Source organism: Xenopus laevis, chromosome 6L (genome assembly GCF_017654675.1).
Source record: "Xenopus laevis strain J_2021 chromosome 6L, Xenopus_laevis_v10.1, whole genome shotgun sequence".
NCBI classification, from domain to species: Eukaryota; Metazoa; Chordata; class Amphibia; order Anura; family Pipidae; genus Xenopus; species Xenopus laevis.
This window is the reverse complement of record NC_054381.1, coordinates 5,541,617-5,562,201: the sequence shown is the minus strand read 5'-3', so window position 1 is coordinate 5,562,201 and position 20,585 is coordinate 5,541,617. Positions and strand designations below refer to the sequence as shown.

The 20,585-nt window shown below is 42.8% G+C and overlaps 1 protein-coding gene across 2 annotated transcripts in view; it reads right to left on the bottom strand.

The window, feature by feature from the left end:
- The window catches only part of scap.L (SREBF chaperone L homeolog), a 52,442-nt gene that overhangs the window by 9,604 nt on the left and 22,253 nt on the right, over window positions 1–20,585 (bottom strand). For both annotated transcript variants that reach the window (XM_018267011.2, XM_018267012.2), the window contains exons 2-12: window positions 17,721–17,933; window positions 12,458–12,581; window positions 10,852–11,009; window positions 9,782–10,002; window positions 8,919–9,024; window positions 8,073–8,245; window positions 3,840–3,966; window positions 3,598–3,710; window positions 3,413–3,507; window positions 2,160–2,258; window positions 160–387 (exon numbers count right to left, since the gene is read on the bottom strand). In XM_018267011.2, coding sequence (XP_018122500.1) covers window positions 160–387; window positions 2,160–2,258; window positions 3,413–3,507; window positions 3,598–3,710; window positions 3,840–3,966; window positions 8,073–8,245; window positions 8,919–9,024; window positions 9,782–10,002; window positions 10,852–11,009; window positions 12,458–12,581; window positions 17,721–17,842 — 1,566 coding nt within the window. In that variant the 5' untranslated portion in view covers window positions 17,843–17,933. The remainder of the gene's footprint in view (window positions 1–159; window positions 388–2,159; window positions 2,259–3,412; window positions 3,508–3,597; window positions 3,711–3,839; window positions 3,967–8,072; window positions 8,246–8,918; window positions 9,025–9,781; window positions 10,003–10,851; window positions 11,010–12,457; window positions 12,582–17,720; window positions 17,934–20,585) is intronic.

Genomic DNA, 20,585 nt, shown 5'->3' with positions numbered 1-20,585 from the left:
GATGCAAGTGAATGAGTTGGGCACATAAGGAACACTGTGGCTCTGTTACTCTAATTGCCCCAGGACCTTGAAGCGTTATCGAGCTTCCTTAGCACTTGCTGATATATTCAGACAACACACATTACCCAGTTTCCAGAGTCTGTATTATAGTGTTCTTACCATGATGATTCTTTGTGCAAGTCGGGTTCTGGCAAAGAAATACACCAGGCGCAGTCTCTTGGGGAGGCGCAGATTTCGCAAGGAAGAAGGCTGGAGGGTGATGGTATGAGGGGTGATGGTATGAGGGGTGGCAGGACGCAGGGTTGGCTGGCGTTCATATCTTTTAACCCCTGGCTTAGGGGGAGGCATGCAGGCTTCTGCTGGCATTCGTTTGTTCAGATCAGCCAACTGCAAGCAAATCAACATGTTACAAAATAGAATTATACAATATAGTAACGTTAACAAGAAGCTCCCCTCAGGTTCTGCCCTACAGCAAAGCACCTCTGCCCTGGCAATCTGAGGGGCTGCAGCAAGATGCCATAGACAGTCCCTATTTGAGTGCACTGGTTGGGGGCTGTTTGATCCTGTTTGTGCTTAAAAAATGCCAGGTCCTATTTTGAATCTCAGTCCAGACCTGACCCTAGCAGGGAACATTACAAACAACAATGGACTAATGATCATTCAAACTATTTTTTTTTTAAACGTCGTGTGATGCTTCTAGGGTGGCACAATGCATTTGAACACTTGGTGGAGACTTCAATGTGGCAGCAAACAGCACTTGATACCTGTGTCTATAGCACAAAGACTGTTATGGAGCCTCACAGTGGTCCAAATCAAACATTAAGACACTATGTCCTAAACAGATACCAGTACATCAGCAATGCTCAGGCAAAGTCAGCAAAGCCCACACTGCTTGGGTCCAGGGCCGCCATCAGAACTCAAAGGGTCCCATACGACAACATTTCCTGGGGCCCCTGGGCTGTGCCCACTCCAGCTCAAGCCCCACCCACAGATCAGCCCCCCACCCCACAGTAAAGAAAAAAAAACATTGGTGGTAAGGGCCCCCTTACACGTCCATGTAAAAAAATTGTGGCAATCCCCCCCATACAATTACAGGGAGCACAAAGGGTTAACTTTAGGGGGGCCCTGCCATGTTACACTTAAGGTGGCCATACACGGATAGATCCGCTCGTTTGGCGATGTCGCCAAACGAGCGGATCTCCCTCCGATATGCCCACCTTGAGGTGGGCAATATCGGGCTGATCCGATCGTGGGCCCTAGGGCCCAACGATCGGATCCTTCACGTTCGCAAACGGGCGGTCGGATCGCGGGACCGCATCAACGAACAGATGCGGCCGCGATCCGACGGGATTTTTAACCCCATCCGATCGAGATCTGGCCGACTTTCGGCCAGATCTCGATCGGGGAAGCCCGTCGGGGGCCCCCATACACGGGCCAATAAGCTGCCGACTCGGTCTGTCGACAGCTTTTATCGGCCCGTGTATGGCCACCTTTACTTGATTAGCAGGGCCCACCTGCTGTCAGTGAGCTGCCAACCTCGGAAGGGATGGGGGGAGAACAGGTGGCTGCATTTTCTTCTCTTATTGGTCACAGAATTTTAAGTCCCGGTAAAGCTGCATGGTGATTGGATGAGCTGGAGGGGAAGCTCAAACCTCAGCTATCCAATTCCTGAGCAGCTCAACCGGGACTTAAACTCTGTGAAAGATGCCTCCACCTGTGCTCCCACCCTCCCTTCTGAAGTCGTCAGCTCTCTGAAAGCAGGGGGGGCCGGCTAATCAAGTAAGTGCAGCATGGCTGTGCCCCCCTTACCCTCCAGGCCTGGTACAATACTCCCCCCTGTCCCCCCGATGGCAGCCCTGTATGGGTCCCTCATATTTCCTACAGGCCTTCGCAGCTAATCTATTGAATTCTTTGCACCTGCCTCTGTACATAGCTCACACATTTAATACATAAATGAATCAGTGAATGTGACTGCACAATATGGAATAAGCACACTACTCCCATCATCTCTGTATATAAAGGGCCCGGAGCCCGAAGTGAATCAACACTTTTGCAGCAGCTGGTGCTGCCTCTTTCTCTCAGTGATTAGAACAGCAAATTCCCTTTTATATAATACAGAGTTTGGAGACACACAATGAATTCACCCATTGGCTTCCTACCTCCATTCTGCGGATATCAATGGACAGCACAGTGGTGAAGAAAAACATTTGTAAGAAGAAGTCCGATACCAGCCCAACTACTGCAAACAGACAGAACTCCTGCAATAGAGAGAGCACACATATGGGTACGGTGTAGGGCTGGTCTCAGGTCTGCTACATGGTTTGTCTGGTTCCCTAAATGTATTTACTGTTACATAACCACAGCCCTATAGAAACTGCTTGATATATGTGCCAAACCTTTACAGTTTCTTTAGTGTGTGCCTGTAGCTGGCACAAGCCATGAGCCAGAGCTGGACAAGGTTGAAGCCTGCTGGATTAGGTAGGAATGGGTGCAAGTCAGCTCCTGTGTGCAGTGTATGAACAGCAATACAATAAGCCTGTACTTTGTTACACTATTGCACCTTGTTATCACTGTCCTTCAGCCAGGAGATATGATAAGAGCACAGTTTTCACTAAGCTTGGGATAAACCACAAACTTCCCAGAATCAGCAAATGTGGGGCTATGGGCACTTTCTCTAGACAGGTCTTTCCGCTGCTTTATATAGAGATTTTATGGGCAATACATACCAGAATTCAACTTGTGAAGTACCTGTGTTTTGCCTGCAGCAATATTTAAAGGAACAGTTCAGTGTAAAAATAAAAACTGGGTGAATAGATTGTATGTGCAAAATAAAAAATGTTTCTAATATATTTAGTTAGGCAAAAATGTAATGTAGAAAGGCTGGAGTGACTGTATGTGTAACATAATAGCCAGAACACTACTTCCTGCTTTTCAGCTCTCTAACTCTGAGTTAGTCAGTGACTATAAAGGGGGGCTGCATAAGACATAACTGTTCAGTGAGTTTGCAATCGATCCTTTAGAATTCAGCTCAGATTCAAAAGCAACAGTTATGTCCCATGTGCCCCCGTCAAGTCACTGATTGGTTACTGCCTGGTAACCAATCAGTGGAAAGCAAGAGAGCTGAAAAGCAGGAAGTAGTGTTCTGGCTATTATGTTTCACATCCAGTCACTTCAGCCTATATACATTACATTTTTGGCTAACTAAGTATATTAGAAACATTTTTTATTTTGCACAGCCTATATATTTACCCAGTTTTTATGTTCATACTGAACAATTCCTTTAAGGGGGGGGCAGGTGGTAGAAATGTATATATGCCAGAGAACAGTAGAACATTAAGCAGAGTCTTTGTTATGCAGAGCTCTCGTGCGAGGGAGAATAAGCATAGAAACCACGCTCAAGATCAGATCATACCTGTATAGCAGGTACTAGGGTGAAGTAACCGATAAGAATGATGCCCAGCTCAGTAGCCATGTTCTTCATTATGAACCAGCTCTCATTACTGAGCCCTGCAGAGAGACACAGACATGTATATATTTAGTTTTAGAGCCAGATCTGCAGGCAGTTGCATCAATAAGGCTCTTGTGTACTGAGCTTACCTTGAGCTATTCTGAGCTTCACCTCCAGGTCAACAGGAGTGGATACAACCGATTTAGTCAGAACCAAAACATTTTCTAAGCCAATGACTACCACCAGGTAAGGGAAAATCTCCCTAGAAGAAAACATGGAAATAAATGGTTTACATTTGCTGCAAAACCTCTCAAATCTCAGTCACTCCACCAGCAATCTGCATTCAGTAAGGTCATAAAGTAAATTCCAGTTAGCAGAAGGCAACACTTACCCGCCGTTGAGAGTTGGTGTCAGTCCAAAGAGAGTGCACAACCCGACTGACATCAGCAGGGAGCTCAGGACTGTTACTACTGCAGCCAGCGCCAGACCCCATTTAGATTTCACCAGGTCGATCTTCCCTGGAAGAATAACATAATATACTTTAAAAGGGTTGTTCACCTTTAAGTTAATTATTAGCATGAGACAATCTGCAATTGGTTTTCATTTTTTTTGTGATTATTTCGCTTTTTATTCAGGAGCTGTCCAGTTCGCAGTTTCAGGTATTTGGTTGCTAGGGTCCAAAGTACCCTAGCAACCACACATTGCTTTGATAAGGAGTCTAGGACAGGTGAGGGACTGAACAGAAAGAGGGGTAATAAAAAGTAACAATAACAATACATTTGTAGCCTTACAGAGCATTTGTTTTTTATATGGGGTCAGTGACCTGGGAAGAGTCAGAAGAAGGTAAATAATTAAAAAACTACAAAAAAAGAAAAATGAAGGTCAATTGAAGAGTTGCTTAGAATTGGGCATTCTATAACATACTCCTGAACCACCCCTTTAAAGGAGAAGGAAAGGCTAAAAGTAAGTAAGCTTTATCAGAAAGGTCTATATAAATACATCAGTAAACTTAGTAATGCTGCTCTGAGTCCTCAAAATAAACTCCACATTTCTTTCCTTCTATTGTGTACTCATGGGCTTCTGTATCAGACTTCCTGTTTTCAGCTTAAACCTCCAGGTCTAGGGCTTGAGCATGCTCAGTTTGCTCCTCTCCCCCTCCCTTCTGTAATCTGAGCAGAGTGAGCAGGGAGAGACTCAGGCAGGAAGTGATGTCAAAACAAGCTAATATGGCAGCTGATATCCTAAACGACCAGAGTTAGTGTCAAAAGATGTTTACTTATGGTAAACCATACAACAAAATAAATATAGTCTTATAGCTTGCAGTATTCTGGCTAATCTATTGCCAATAAACTGCTTCGGTAGCTTTCATTCTTCATTAAACATAATGATTTTAAAAGTACCATAATATTCTGCAGTAGCGGTAAGTACAATCAGAGGAAGTGGACTGCAAGATAGAGCTTACAGCCGTAAACCTCAGGCTCCAACCATTCATTCAATTCATGCTGTCAGTAGGAAGGCCCCTGAGGCTGCTATGCACTGAATCTGGCAAATGATGAGTTAATGGGGTGAACTTTAAATGAACCACTGCACTGGAAATCATCCAACAAAGGAGTGAAATTGTATCCATCTATCCTCTCCATATTGCCTGCTTCCCTTGTCCCCCAAGTTACCGTGATCAGTCCCCAGCACGGCACCTGCCCACCCTCTCTGGTTTCTTTCTACCTGATTATGTTAATATTGTATCCAATGAAAATAACAATTTGCATGTCCCTGACTCTGCTATATAGTGTTAAAAGGGGACTTTCATAGTTATAAATATGCACCCAAACTGAAGTGGATATTCAGGAAATCCAGGCAGCAATCACTATAATGTGGTTTTGTGGCTACTCGGCTTACACAAGGTGTGACTACTGAAAACACAGCCGTCTCTTAGAATGAAGCTGCACAAGGCAATACAATAATATAGAAGGTACAAGCCCCACAGTGAGGGCTACAGGAGTCAGAAAGAATACAGTGTTGGTGGTTGAATGGTGCTTCTGTGACCTGACACAAGGAGTCTTTGTGCACAGAGATCAGCCGAGCACTGTTACCTCTCAGGCCCGGACTGGCAATCTGTGGGTTCTGGCAAATGCCAGAGGGGCTGCTATAAGGTCCCATAGAAAGTCACTATTTAGTGGGCTGATGGAGGCTGTTTGGGCCTCTGTGTGGGCTGATTGTGCCTCTGTGTACCTGAAATGACAGGGCCTATTTTAATTCTCAGTCCGGACCGTTTACCTCTAATTTGACAAACCTTAATTTAGCAAACATCTCACAGTGCATTATGGTCATCTTTGTTATTTATGCTGAATCCAATAAAAACTAACATATGGAGCCCTCTTAATATATATATATATATATATATAAAAAAAAAAAGTCAATAGAGAAGCCGGCACTCTCGTCACTATGTGCCTGGGTGCAGTGTCCAAATTCAGTACATCTAAGTCACAAAAGGTCCGCACTCTCAGGACTTACTTGAAAATAAAAAATGTTTTATTAAAAGACTAACGTTTCGGCCTCTCCGAGGCCTTTCTCAAAGTATATATACGGATCTAAGGGTCCTTACACAGGCGTTTTAGGCTGCGCTCCCCTGCGTTCCATGTGTAAGGGCCCTAATGATAACAAGCTTTGTGACTGTTTGTTCTCAAAACTCGCTGATCTTCTTAGGGTAGAACTACATGGGTGGTTTAGGTCCGATCCAGCGCCATGTGACGAAATGCTGGCGTCAAGTTAGAAATAGGTTAGAAATAGAAATGTCGGTTGAAGTCGCAGCATTTATCAGATACAACACGACTGTCGAATGCAGACGCTGCATGCAGCGTTTGCATCCGACAGTCGTGTTGTATGCACGCTGCAACTACATCCAACATTCCTACAACTAACCTTATCTTCGTCGCATCTGACTTGACGCCAGCATTTCATCATGTGGCGTCGGATTGGAGCTAAATCGCCCATGTAGTTCTACCCTTATACATTACATGACAGCTACAGCAAGGACTATTTTTAATCTAAGAATTGCTTCACCTTTAAGTTAACTTTCACATTGATGTAGAGAGGGATATTCTGAGACAATTTGCAATTGGTTTTCATTTTTTATTATTTGTGGTTTTCGAGTTATTTAGTCCAAATTCCCCTAGCAACCATGCATTGATGTGAATAAAAGACAGGATATGAATAGGAGAGTGTCGGAATAGGAATACAAGCAATAAAAAGTAGCAATAACAATACATTTGTAGCTTTACAGAGCTTTTGTTTTTATATGGGGGTCAGTGACCCCCATTTGAAAGCTGGAAAGAGACGGAAGAAGGCAAATCATTCAAAAATTATAAAACATAATTAAAGAAGACCAATTGAAAAGTTACTTTGCCATATTATAACATACTAAAAGGTAACTGAAAGGTGACCCACCCCTTTAAGTAAAGAATAAGCCTTTATTCTCTAAACCAAGGATATTTTATAACTCAAATGAATCACTGCTGTTCCTTTTTTTTTTTTTTTTTTTCCATCAATGCCATAAAGTTATTTTCCTGAAACATTTCTGGCCTCCAAAAGACTATGAGGCAAATTCACTATGCGCCGTCAATTCGCTAGCGTTGGCCATTTTGTTACTTCCCAAATTCACTAACGGACGCTGGCATAACTTCGCACCCTTACGCCTGGCGAATTTGCGCAACGGACGTAACTACGCAAATTCACTAACGCGCGCAGTGTACTGAACGCTACCTTTTACGCTAGACTTCCTTCGCCACCTCAGACCAGGCGAAGCGCAATAGAGTAAATAGGGATTTTTTCTAAGTCCCAAAAAATGCTGGCGCTTTTTCTATATTATGGGTGATAGGCTGAAAAAGATCAAAAAATTTTTGGGGGCTCCCCTCCTTCCCCCCTACATTTTCTAACTCATGGCAACTTAACTATACAGTGGGCACATGTGTAGGGCAAAAAAAAAAATTTATTTGATGTTTTGAAGGTTTCCCAGGCATTTGTAGTTCTGCTACATATTCCTCCATTGAAATTTGAGTTTGGCGCCGTATGCAAATTAACCATCGCTAGCGTAACTTCGCTTAGCGAATCAACGCTAGCGCAACTTCGCAACCTTACGCTACCCCTGAGAGCAACTTCGGATTTTTGAATTTGCAAAGCGCTGGCGAAACTACGCCTGGCGAAGTGCGGCGAAGTTACGCCTGGCGCAACTACGAATCTTAGTGAATGTCCCACTATGTCTGTCTCCTGTTATTGCACATTAGTGATGTGCTTGTCGAGTTTTTCTCGACCCGCACCCCTTCCATTTGCAGACCCGCGTGGACCCACCCCATGGATGACATGACCGGGAGCCGGAAGTCGGCAGTCTAAGGTCACGGGTGGGGAGAGCAGGTAGAAGAGCTCATGCCGAACCCGCCCGAGACCCGCAAGAGGAGCAGCAAGATCAGGCCAAACCCACCGCCCTGGTAAACCCACAGGAATCGGGCCGGCCCCACACATCACTATTGCACATGTATAAGAACATCTAATACACTGGAAGGAGTAAATAACAGACTGACCCTTTTCTGTTTGGTGTTTCAGAAGCCCAAAAGAAGCCAAGTGTACTCACTCGTGGAGAAGTAAATGTAAGCAAACAGGATGATGTAGGTGGTGACAAGAGGAATAAGCTCAGCTATCCCAATTTCCTCCTTAAAATGTACATGTACAATGTGCTGACTCTGTGCGCTGGAGTTGGTGCTGGGGTGTTGCTGCTTCAGTCGGGACCTTAAGCTCTCCAGGAAGCTGAAAGAAAAACACAGGAGGGTTTTGCTGTGAATGAATATCCTGCACATTACTAGAGAGGAAGCAATAGCTAAATATAAATTCAGCCGCATCCAATCACATCCTTACAATCAGTCAACACACGCCAAGTTCATATGAAGACCAGTAAGGGTGAAATGGCATGTGAATCTAACGGTAACATGCAGCAAGGGAGTGAGGGCATTTTTAAAAACAGAAAGATATTAATGTGGGGTAGCAACCAATGAGAATTTTTCTTTTATCAACATTATTAAGGTGCCTTATGGCAGCTAATTATGCTCATAAAAGCTTTCTGATGTGCCCATTGAGCCATTGTGTCAGCCCAGGAGCAGGAACAAGAAGCAGATTTCCACTACACATGCTGCACCTGGGCCAATGCAACAACGTTAATCCACAAGCCGAGAATCCACTATGTGTGGCACTAGTGTATGGGATATTTGTTACTTTGAATACAATGCTCAGTCTCTGTAATGAACTGTTTAAGCATATTAACAATACGGATTAACACTAAACAATTAAACCCAACCCCCACCATCAAAAAAAAAAAAAAAAAAGACTAATTGTATCTTAATGAAGTGTTGCACTAAAATCTACTACTTGTTCTAACGTTTCCCTTTGACATGCAGTGACTAGGCCGCAGCCTCTTTTCTCTTACGTGGCATCGTATCTGCGAAGGGCGATAGTGATGGTGTAGGACACAATCCTCTTGCGGTTGTACAAACTGACTCCACTATGCTTTCCTGGGACTCCAAAGAGCAAGTCTGCAGGGAAGAAAGGAATAACTTCTTGCACAATTGATTTAGAATCAGTATTACTGGCTGACACATTAGCTTTAAAGGGATACTGTCATGGGAAAATTGTTTTTTTTTTTTTTCAAAATAAATCAGTTAATTGTGCTGCTCCAACAGAATTCTGCACTGAAATCTGTTTCTCAAAAGAGCAAACAGATTTTTTGATATTTAATTTTGAAATCTGACATAGGGCTAGACATATCAGTTTCCCAGCTGCCCCCAGTCATGTGATTTGTGCTCTGATAAACTTTGGTCACTCTTTACTGCTGTACTGCAAGTTGGAGTGATAACACCCCCCAAAAATACACTTGCAGGTTCAGGAATGAAGTTTTATATTGTAGAGTGAATTATTTGCAGTGTAAACAGTGTAATTTAGAAATAAAAACTACACCAAGAAAATCATAAACTAATCCCTTTAAGAAGGATTGGATGGCTTTTTAGCAAGTGAAGGAATACAGGGATATGGGAGATAGCTCATAGTACAAGTTGATCCAGGGACTGGTCCCATTGCATCTTGGAGTCAGGAAGGAATTTTCCCCTCTGAGGCAAATTGGAGAGGCTTCAGATGGGTTTTTGCCTTCCTCTGTATCAACTGGCAGTTAGGCAGGTTGAAATAGAGTTAAAAGGTTGAACTTTTGGATGTGTGTCTTTTTTTCAACCTAACTTACTATTTTACTATGTTAGAACATAAGATGATGGGTCCCACAAGGGAACATGCACCACCTACCTTTGAGAGTAGCAGAGGTCTGTAAGGTCTTGGGCTCATGCTGGTGGATGGTTCTGATAAGGTCTGGGTCACTGCTGAAGTGTTCTTGGCTGTTCTGCCAGAAGTTGGCAGGAGAAAGCAGTAGGCAGCCATGTTCAGGTAACTTGTCACGGAGCTTCTTCAGGCCAGGCAGCAGGTCTGTCACCTGGAGACACACATCTTCTAGACTCTTTGCCTGGGATCTAGGAGACCGTTGTACGTAGTTATGGCCAGAATGTCAGCTTTTTATAATGAATAGGCAAAACTAGTGAAATAACAACCCTAGTGAAAATGCCTGGATCTCTCCTGGATAATTACTGCTAAGTAGCTAACTACATGTGCTTGTATAGGTTATAATGTATCCTTTAATTTAGCCCTTTACAAAGCATGCCCTCTAATGGTGTTATCAGTTGCTCCTTTCTGTATGTATAAAGGGTAACTATTGTGGAAATGAAAATTTAATATAAGCGTCTTCATACAGAAGTAAGAAACATTCTAAATACAATCAATTAAAAATTCTGTATTGTTTCTGAAATAATCAAGTTTATATTCACTATCCCTCTCTCAGCATCTGTTTCTCTTCATTCTCTCTTCATGCAGCAGTTGGGTGTCAGATAATCATTGACCATTAGATCCAATATATCTTATAGGTGGGCTCCCTTTCCTAGCAGATGAATTAGAGCTCACTCACATAACTGATTCCAGTACAAACAAAATCTAACTAAATAACTGCCTTTTGCACAAATTCTGCATGTAGAGAGACGATGTCTGGTGATTTTAATAAAGTGAGCTCTAATACATCTTCTAGGCAAAAGGAGCCCCCCTATAAGATATATTGGATCTAACTATCAATGAATATCTGACACCCAACTCCTGCATGAAGAGAGAATGAAGAGAAACAGATGCTGAAAGAGGAATAGTGAAGATAAACTTGATTATTTCAGAAACAGTACAGAATTTTTAATTGATTATATTATTTTCGCAATCCTTCCCCTTGGAATACCAATCGACTTATTAGGCAATGAAGGTTGTGGCAGTGCAAATAACCTTACTTCTCTCTCAGCACATGATTCCTGATCTCTTCCACCAATGGAAATACACGAGACAGCGGAGACCGGAACACATCCACGGCCAGGAAGTCCTTGTCCCACGGAGACACGACGGCTTTAACCAACACCTGCTGTATGTAGGCCACGGGCAGCCCCACGTACTGTAGGAAGATAATACATCAATATATTAACAATATGCAGATCTGAATAAACACATCGATTTTTTAAAGCTTTGCACAATGTGTATGTGCTGTCCTGTTGATATCTATGTACAGGTATGGGAAAAGTTATCCGGAAACCTGTTATCCAGAAAGCTCCAAATTACGGAAAGGTGGTCACCCTTATTCTCCATTTTATCCAAATAATCCAAATTTTGAAAAAGTATTTCCTTTTTCTCTATAATAATAAAACTTGATCCAAACTAAGATATAATTAATCCTTACTGGAGGCAAAACCAGCCTATTAGGTTTATTTAATGTTTACATGATTTTCTAGTAGACAAAGCAGAAGGAAATGCTAAAAGTAAGTAAGCTTTATCAGAAAGGTCTATATAAATACATCAGTAAACCCTTAAAGTAATGCTGCTCTGAGTCCTCTGTCAAAAGAAACATCACATTTCTTTCCTTCTATTGTGTACTCATGGGCTTCTGTATCAGACTTCCTGTTTTCAGCTTAAACCTCCAGGGCTAGGGCTTGAGCATGCTCAGTTTGCTCCTCTACCCCCCCCTGCTGTAATCTGAGCCCAGAGCTATAAGTGAGCAGGGAGAGACGCAGGCAGGAAGTGACGTCACACCAAGCTAATATGGCAGCTGCTATCCTAAACAAACAGAGACAGTGTCTAAAGATGTTTACTCAGGTATGGTAAAGCATTCTACAGAATAAATATGGTGTTATTGCTTGCACAATTGTGGCTAATCGATTGGCAATAAACTGCTTCGGTAGCTTTCATTCTTCTTTAAGGTATGAAGATGCAAATTACGGAAAGAATCATTATCCGGAAAACCCTGTGTCCCAAGCATTCTGGATAACAGGTTCCATACCTGTAATATGAATCGCGGACGTTTTGTTTGTCAGTTTGACATTTGTGTCAGCAGATGAGGAAAGTGAAGAGGTGCTGCTTTAGGAGATACTAAAACACTGTGGGCAGTGTGTAGCATTGTGAAAAAGGATTAGCAGTCACTACACCTATCTGCACATCTATATCAGCGACGGTTCCTCTTGAACCAGAAACTGACAGTTGTGTGTGCCACAAACCCTATGACCCCTCAGTGCCAGAAAACAAATAAGTGGCTGGCTTTGCACACTGCTATAGCAGCAGACTTTCTGGCAGGTCGTTGGTACTAAGGTCAGTTATCAGATCTACAGCGAGTAGATAATATCAAACAAACCCAGGTCAAGGCAACACTGTTGTGATTGGATTGAATGAGTGTTTACTTGTCCTTGGGATACATTAGAACAGCCTGTGAGTGCTCCGTCTGTACTGTACATACTGCTGGGACTATTTGAAGTTTCTGTAAATCCCTACTAGCTCCAGCCTGAACATAAAGCTGGAGAGAAGCGGTTGTGTAGTGCGGGGATGTGGGAAAGTCCAGAATGCTTTGCAGCTTACCCAATCAGGTCGGTCGCTGTGATCTTCTGGGCTCAGCTCTAAAGGTGGAGGCGAATAATCTTTCACAGGGGTGATGTACTCAACTGGGCCAGTCCCAGGCAGCGGAAGCTTTAGCAGGGGGTAACTGTGAATAAGAATGTATTGGAGGGAGAAAGTAGGAGACATTTAGTTAGATATTTGAATATATAGTATAAAGGGCACATTGTGCTCTCTGAAAGAGCTGAGGTGCGTAAAGAACAATATTTAAAGGGTAACTATCATGGTAACTATCGTGGTTTTAAAACGGCAACGTGTATTAAAGTAACAGTAACACCAAGTGTTTCAAAGTAATAAAAATATCATGTGTTACCCTGCACTGGTAAAACTGATCTGTTTGCTTCAGAAACACTACTATAGTTTATATAAACAAGCTGCTGTATAGCAATGGCAGGAATTGAAAAAAGGCTATATGGCACAGGTTAAATAGTGGAAAACTGATAACATTATGTTCTACAGAGCTTATCTGCTATCTGCTGTGTAACTTGAGCCTTTTATCCTTTGAATGGCTGCCCCCATGGCTACACAGCAGCTTGTTTATATAAACTATAGTAGTACTTATCTGTTATCTACTGTGTATCCTGTGCTTGAATGGCTGCCCCCATGGCTACACAGCAGCTTGTTTATATAAACTATAGTAGTACTTATCTGTTATCTACTGTGTATCCTGTGCTTGAATGGCTGCCCCCATGGCTACACAGCAGCTTGTTTATATAAACTATAGTAGTACTTATCGGTTATCTACTGTGTATCCTGTGCTTGAATGGCTGCCCCCATGGCTACACAGCAGCTTGTTTATATAAACTATAGTAGTTTCTGAAACGAACAGATCAGTTTTACCAGTGCAGGGCAAAAGTATATTATACAGGTATGGGACCTAATATCCAGAATGCTCGGGACCTGGGGTTTTCCGGATAACAGATCTTTCCGTAATTTGGATCTCCATACCATAAGTCTGCTAAAAAACAATTTAAATGTTAAATAAACCCAATAGGCTGGTTTTGCTTCTAATAAGATTAATTATATCTTAGTTGGGATCAAGTAAAAGATACTGTTTTATCATTACAAAGATTGATTACAAAGATTGATTGGATTATTTGGATAAAATGGAGTCTATGGGAAACAACCTTTCCTCAATTCGGAGCCATCTGGATAACGGGTTACCGGATAACGAATCCCATACCTGTATCTGTATTACTTTAAAACAGTTTAATTATTTGGTGTTACCGTTCTTTTTAACATATTTCGCCAGGCAGGACTAATAATTCTCAGTTAAACATATTACATAGAATTCCCCCAAATTAACAACTCATGATGTTTGCAGTTGTCATCTCCAAAGTTTTTTCTTGGAATTTGTTTTTTAGACCAGGGGAATCCCCAGCACCCAACGCAAGCAACTTCTGATCACCCAAAATTTCACTAACACTGGGCCCCTGCACCTTTCCTGGGAACATTTCAACCATAGGGCAAAGTTGCTGCACAATCTTAGGCCCCACTAACTATAAATATACATTATACCCCTGGATGCCAATATAAGAGACCGGTGTAATCCTGTGTATTGTGCAGGGCTAATCTCACATGTTACTTGTGCACAGATTGTTACAGTTGCTCAATCCCAGCTTTGCACTGTACAGACACACATTGAACGTATTTGTTTGCCTTCATACAGGTGCCAGCCCCAAGGTCTAGGATTGTGTCATACGCTATATATTTATATTGTTTGCACAACAGGGTAAGGATTGCCTTGTGATCCCTTCTCCTACCCAAAGTCTTGCAAGCACATCCTGGGAGTGAAAGAGAACAAATGATTGGGGTGTGGGAGTTCTACAAAGCAAGGGAACAAGATAAAAAGCAACACAAAAGAGAAAACAGCAGCTAAACCATCTACTTTATTTAAATAATGGGCGAGTTGCCCCAGTCAGACTCACTTAACTTTTAACTTTTAGTATGTTACAGAATAATCAATTCTAAGCAACTTTTCAATTGGTCTTAAAGGGGTGGTTCACCTTCAAACAACTACCGTATATACTCGTGTATAAGCCGACCCGTGTATAAGCCGAGGTACCTAATTTACCTAAGAAAACTGGAAAAATGTATTGACTCGTGTATAAGCCTAGGGGCCCCATGTCAGATTTCAAAATGTGAATGTGACCCAGCCGCAACAATTGGGGGACACTGGGCAGGTACCTGTTACTGTCTGTGACTGACTGTGTCGCCGACCGGATTTCATGTTTGCTTCCCTCTGCCACTTCCCCCCCCATCTGTCGCTCTCCCCACCCTGGCTGCTCTTCCCTCTGTCCTTCCCTCTGTCACCTCTGCTCTTCCCTCTGTCCTTCCCTCTGTCACCTCTGCCCCAGCCGGACTGCCTGTGACTGCCTGTGTCGCCGCCCGGAGCAGGTCCAGGAGCTCCGGGCGGCGCGTCCTTCCTGCCGGCGTTCGCTTTCAAAATGGCGGCGCCCATGGCCGCCACGTGGGTAGCGGCCGGCGCCGCTACCCACGTGGCGGCCATGGGCGCCGCCATTTTGAAAGCGAACGCCGGCAGGGAAGGACGCGCCGCCCGGAGCTCCTGGACCTGCTCCGGGCGGCGACACAGGCAGTCACAGGCAGTCCGGCTGGGGCAGAGGTGACAGAGGGAAGGACAGAGGGAAGAGCAGAGGTATGACCCGCGTATAAGCCGAGTTTGAGTTTTTCAGCACATTTTGGGTGCTGAAAAACTCGGCTTATACGCGAGTATATACGGTAGTTGGTTTCAGATAGATCACCAGAAATAACTTTTTCAAATTACTTTCCATTTTCTACGTGTCACGTTTTTCTAATATTGAAGTGTAAAGTGTAATTTTCCCCTTCTAAAGCAGCTCTGGGAGGGGGGGGGTCACCGACCCTGTAAACTGTTCTAAATTGATACATTTATTGATACATTTCTTATCTTTGTCCCAGCTGAGTTTCATTACAGGCAGCTGTTAGACTTGATACAATAGTTACTGATACTCCAGAGATGCTGCTGAGAAATGGATCAACTAAATGTTGTAAATTGTAACAGAATCTGCTCCCGAATTACTGAGCTGTCAGACTCAAACACCAGAGACACCAACAATCAGCTTTAAACTTAGATTCTGGAAAAACTGTAAAAAAATAAATAAATGGAAAGTGAAAAAAAAACTCTATTTTTGGGGAACAATCTGAAAACAACTGAACTGAAAAAAGTTTTGGAAGGTGAACAACCCCTTTAAAATTTATTTATATTTATTTTGTTTTAAAATTTTGCCATCTTCTTCTGACTCTTTCCAGCTTTCAAATGGAGGGGGTCACTGACCCCATCTAAAAACCAAGAGCTCCGCCAGGCTACACATTTATTGCTACTTTGTATTACTCCTCTATTCAGGCCTCTCCTATTCATATTCCATTCTCTTATTCAAATCAATGGATGGTTTACAAATGCCAACTAGAGAGCTGCTGAATAAAAAGCTAAATAATTCAAAAACCATAAATAATAAAAAATGAAAACCAATTGCAAATTATCTCAGAATATCCCTCTCTACATCATACTAACATTTAACTCAAAGGCAAACAATCCCTTTTAAAACAAATGCTCTGTAAGGCTACACATTTATTACGGTACTATTGCTACTTTTTATTACTCGTCTTTCTATTCAGGTCTCTCCTATTCATATTCCAGTCTCTTATTCAAATCAATGCATGGTTGCTAGGGGAATTTGGACACTAGCAACCAGACTGCTGAAATTGCAAACTCGAGAGCTAGTGATTAAAAAGTTAAAAAACCCAAAACCTAAAATAATTTATTATCAATCTCTCCATCATAATACAAGTTAATTTAAAGCATACTTCCCAACATTTTGGAAGTAAAAAGAGGGACAAAAAAAATTTTCCCGCACGTAGCGCAGCAATGTTTTGACCACACCCCTTTCTGTGGCCACACCCCCTAATTAACATGTTTGTTTTACAAAATTTGGCAGGTTATGAAAGTTTGAAAATATTTCTCCTTATCTAAACTGTGTTTTTGTGTCTCAAATTTGTTACAAAGTATCTTATTTGCACCTGTTAGCTGTTCTGGGCTCTCTGCTAAAAGCCAATTAAGTGAGAAACTTTGTTTCTTTTTCTGGCTGTTTAGTGCATAGAAAAGAGGGACTTTCCAGTACAAATGAGGGACTGCGGGTTGAGCTGTCAAAGAGGGACTGTCCCTCCAAAAAAGGGACAGTTGGGAGGTATGTTTAAAGGAGAACAACCCCTTTAAAGACATCCCTAGTTCGCTACACAATGGAGCTGCACACAAGACTGAAACTGCCAGAAGAGCTAGTAAGACCTACGCAGAAGCTGGGGGAACAATAATATATTTCCATAAGACACACACAAAGCTCATTTCAAAATGAAAGGCTGAAGGAACACCTTAACTCTGAGCTTTGGCAGACAGCACAAATAGCAGGGAGGCTTTATTTAATCCCACCCAATATAGAGGCATAGAGTCATGGCAGAGGGCGGCCAAAAGGCAAATTCCTGGGAAGAGCCGGCACTGGAACGTGAGCAGAAAGAAAATGAGGTGAATAGAGCATTTACTTGCTGAAATAGGAGCATAAAAACAGGAATGTGCTGGACAACAATACAGATAAGGAGACTATAGGGGCACTAACATTGGGGGGTTGAGTGTTAGAGTTTTTTATACCTCGAATGAACTCAAAACTTGAATGGTATCTTATTTAAGAAAAAACTCGAATTGCAAAAACCCGATACTGTGAGTTCAAGTCCCGAAACCAAGCAAACTTGAATTGGTCAAGTTTTCGGCAAAAAAAAAACCAAACTTTGAATCGCTCGAATCATTCGAGTTTTCAGGCAACACCCCCCGAAAAAAACCTCGAACCTCATGAAGACTATTAAGATCTTCAAATGGTTCAAGGGACCTCTGCCATTGATTCCTACATGACCTCGACAGGTTTTAGATGGTGTATTTTTGTATTCAGGCTATTTCCAGGGTCGGAATACAATGAATCTTGAATAATTAGAGTTTTTTTTTTTTTAAAAAAACAAATAATTGAAGTATTTTTTTTAGCCTGAATATGTGAGTTTTAATCAACTCGAAAACTCTTTGTGGAAAAAAAACCTTAAACCTCGAAACCCTGGATGTCTGTGTAGCATTGCTGAGAGCCTGGAGAGGGCTGCTTGGAAAGTGAAAGTACATAAAAGGTGCAGGATAATTGGTATTTCAGGTACTTACCAGGAGGCCATAATGCAGAGAGCAGTGAGGATGATGATGGGGATAGGGTAGGAGGCACAGAGCAGCCCATGGCTATAGAAGGCCCGTGATATCCTCTCCCGCAGCTTGTCAGTCAGGGGCATCCTCAGCAACTGTCACCTGAACCCCATCACGCAATGGCTCTACGAGGCTACTCCATGGCCGTCCCTCTGCTCACACGGAACATCAGTGGTTCTGTGGGGAACACAAAAGCATGGCTCTTTAGAAACACACGGCTGGAGGCGAGGGGAGCATAACGTTACATGGCCCTATTCCCCCCCCCCAAACATGGCATCAAGTGCAACTTTATTCAGTAATATGTACCCCTACAATCCATATCTGAATGACCCTATCTCTGACTTCTGTCACTTTAAAAGGGTTCCTATTAAATCCAGATTTGTGTGGGTTAATGAGACACGAGGCAGAACTTGTCGGCAAGGTGGGAACGCAGATTTGTGGTTGTGAGCCTTGGGCATTTAAAGCAATAGCAGGAGAGACCTGTTGAGCCGGAATTACAGCCAAAGGATGACAGGTAGAGTTACCATGCTGACAAGATTCTGACGGGAGTCTCTCTCCTCACGATGCCGGAGGCTTCACAATTCGGACTGAGCCAAGTAATTCTGGGTGTGTTTTATAAATAGAAATAAGCCACTCACATACGGCGCACAGCCCTCCCCAACCAAGATGGCAGCTTATAATGGACAATGTATAGCTCAATATCAATCAGTAAGATTAGAAAATAACACTGAGCGAGGTCCACATCAGTCCTCTCCCACCAGGCCTGTCTACACCTTTATTATAATCCAGCCATTGCCTCCAACACGAGGCATAGTCTGGTCACACCACGGTCCCCTTGAGGTCCAACTCCCAAATGTATTCGGCCAGTTACCTGTTGCCCCATGGGTTTCCTTAAAGGAAAAGGAATACCATTTGGCTTTTCGCTCAACTGCGCATGCGTAGCCACGAGAAGACCCGAAAAAGCAGGAAGAGGATTGCTCCGTGGTGCTCACTAGAAGAACCCCGGACTGGTGCGGTTTTCTACTGATAGGAGCACAGGCCCAGGGTGTCAGGTAAGTAAAAGTAGTCACTTGGGGGTGCCTAAGTTTTGGCACCCCCAAATGTAAAATGGTATTTCTTTTCCTTTAAACCAGAAAGCCAAATGCTGCAATGGTGGGAGTGGAAACGGAGGTGCAACTTCTCCAAAACGGAGCAGAGAAGAAGATCCTACAAGCCAAGGAGCGGCCCATGTTGACTCATCTCACAAGCACTTACCCGGTGTCAGACTCCAGTAAGGCTCATTGTTTTTCTATACGCGGCTCCCAGTGCTACACCTGTGGTGTGTGCGTGTAAGGAATTTCTCACACAGAAACCCTGCTGGGTTTTTTGCTTTATGGAATGACACAGGGCGATGAGTTCAATGCTATTTACCTCCGCTCCCTGGTTCTCTACTGGAAGGGACATGTTGTTTGTACCAGGCATCAGTCTCGGCTATTTTTACCAACAGAAGAAGCAGTAAAGTCTGCGTGGCACTGGCCTGACCTTGTGTTCAGCGAGTTGCGACATTGTTCTGCCAGTGCAATACATGGGAGAGAATGCCCAGGGGGCTATTTCCAGCCACATGAAATATTACCCTGCAGCCTTCATTCTTTAAAGGAGACTAAAGATTAACTAAGCAGTCGGGAAGAAACACTACACGTGTTTTGGAGTTATGTACCAGCTCCAATTGACTCCGGCAGGGAAGATCGATCTCTCTGAAGATGCCCCAGTAGCTCCCCATCTTCACTTCTGATGGTTCACAGTAGTGATGTGCGGGCCGGCCCAATACCTGCGGGTCGGGTGTGTTTGGGGTGACTTCACTTTATAGGCTTGCGTTTTCGCCTGCCCCACCCCTTTTTTGACATCATTGGCGTGGTGGGTTTGGTGCGGGTTTATAGATGGAGGGGGGAAGGTGGGTGCGGGTGTGTCCAGGCAGATGTTTTTGCGACCTGCACATTACTAGTTCACAGCACATGCTCTGGGCCAAGCTTAGGAACCCACACAAAATATACTATATATATATATATATATATATATATATATATATATATACATATATATATACACACATATATATATATATATACATATACACACACATATACATATATACATATATATATATATACACACACACACACACACACACACACACACACACACACACACACACACAATATACCATTCACAATAAAAGGCTGATTAGTAACTAATGCAGATTCATATTAAATGGCAGCATAGAAACCAATGCAATTTGCATAAGAATTGCTTCATAATCAGTCTTGGAGCATCAGCTTCTTTGACATTTTCTGCTTGATGCTTTCCGACAACACCAAGGCTTAGCTTCTCGACAGCTGCCCAGAACACACTGAGCATGTGCAGTGCCACGGACACACAAAAGATGGCTGACCAACATCCAAGATGTGAAAAGTGACGGCCTGGATAATTGATGCAATAGGGTTGTGGAACCAGTATCTTTAGTAAATAAAAATACAGCATTTCTAGACATTAATTCTGATTAAGCTATAGAAGAAAAGGTTAACGAACTAAAAGCAAGGGCTGACATATAATTTGCTTATATTATAAGGCAACAACACTGCAGGATAGAATAATGAATGCAAAAGAGATAAGCTGAGCAATAAAACCAATAAGCCACACAATCCGTCGTTGATGGTATAAAGTAGATAGTATTTACCTTACACATGAAAGAGGCAATGGAAATAACGCATCTGAAGGTTCATTAGTTTACGTCCAACAGCAACATACTACAGCGAGCATCACACTTCATGTTACACATGCTCTACTAATTGG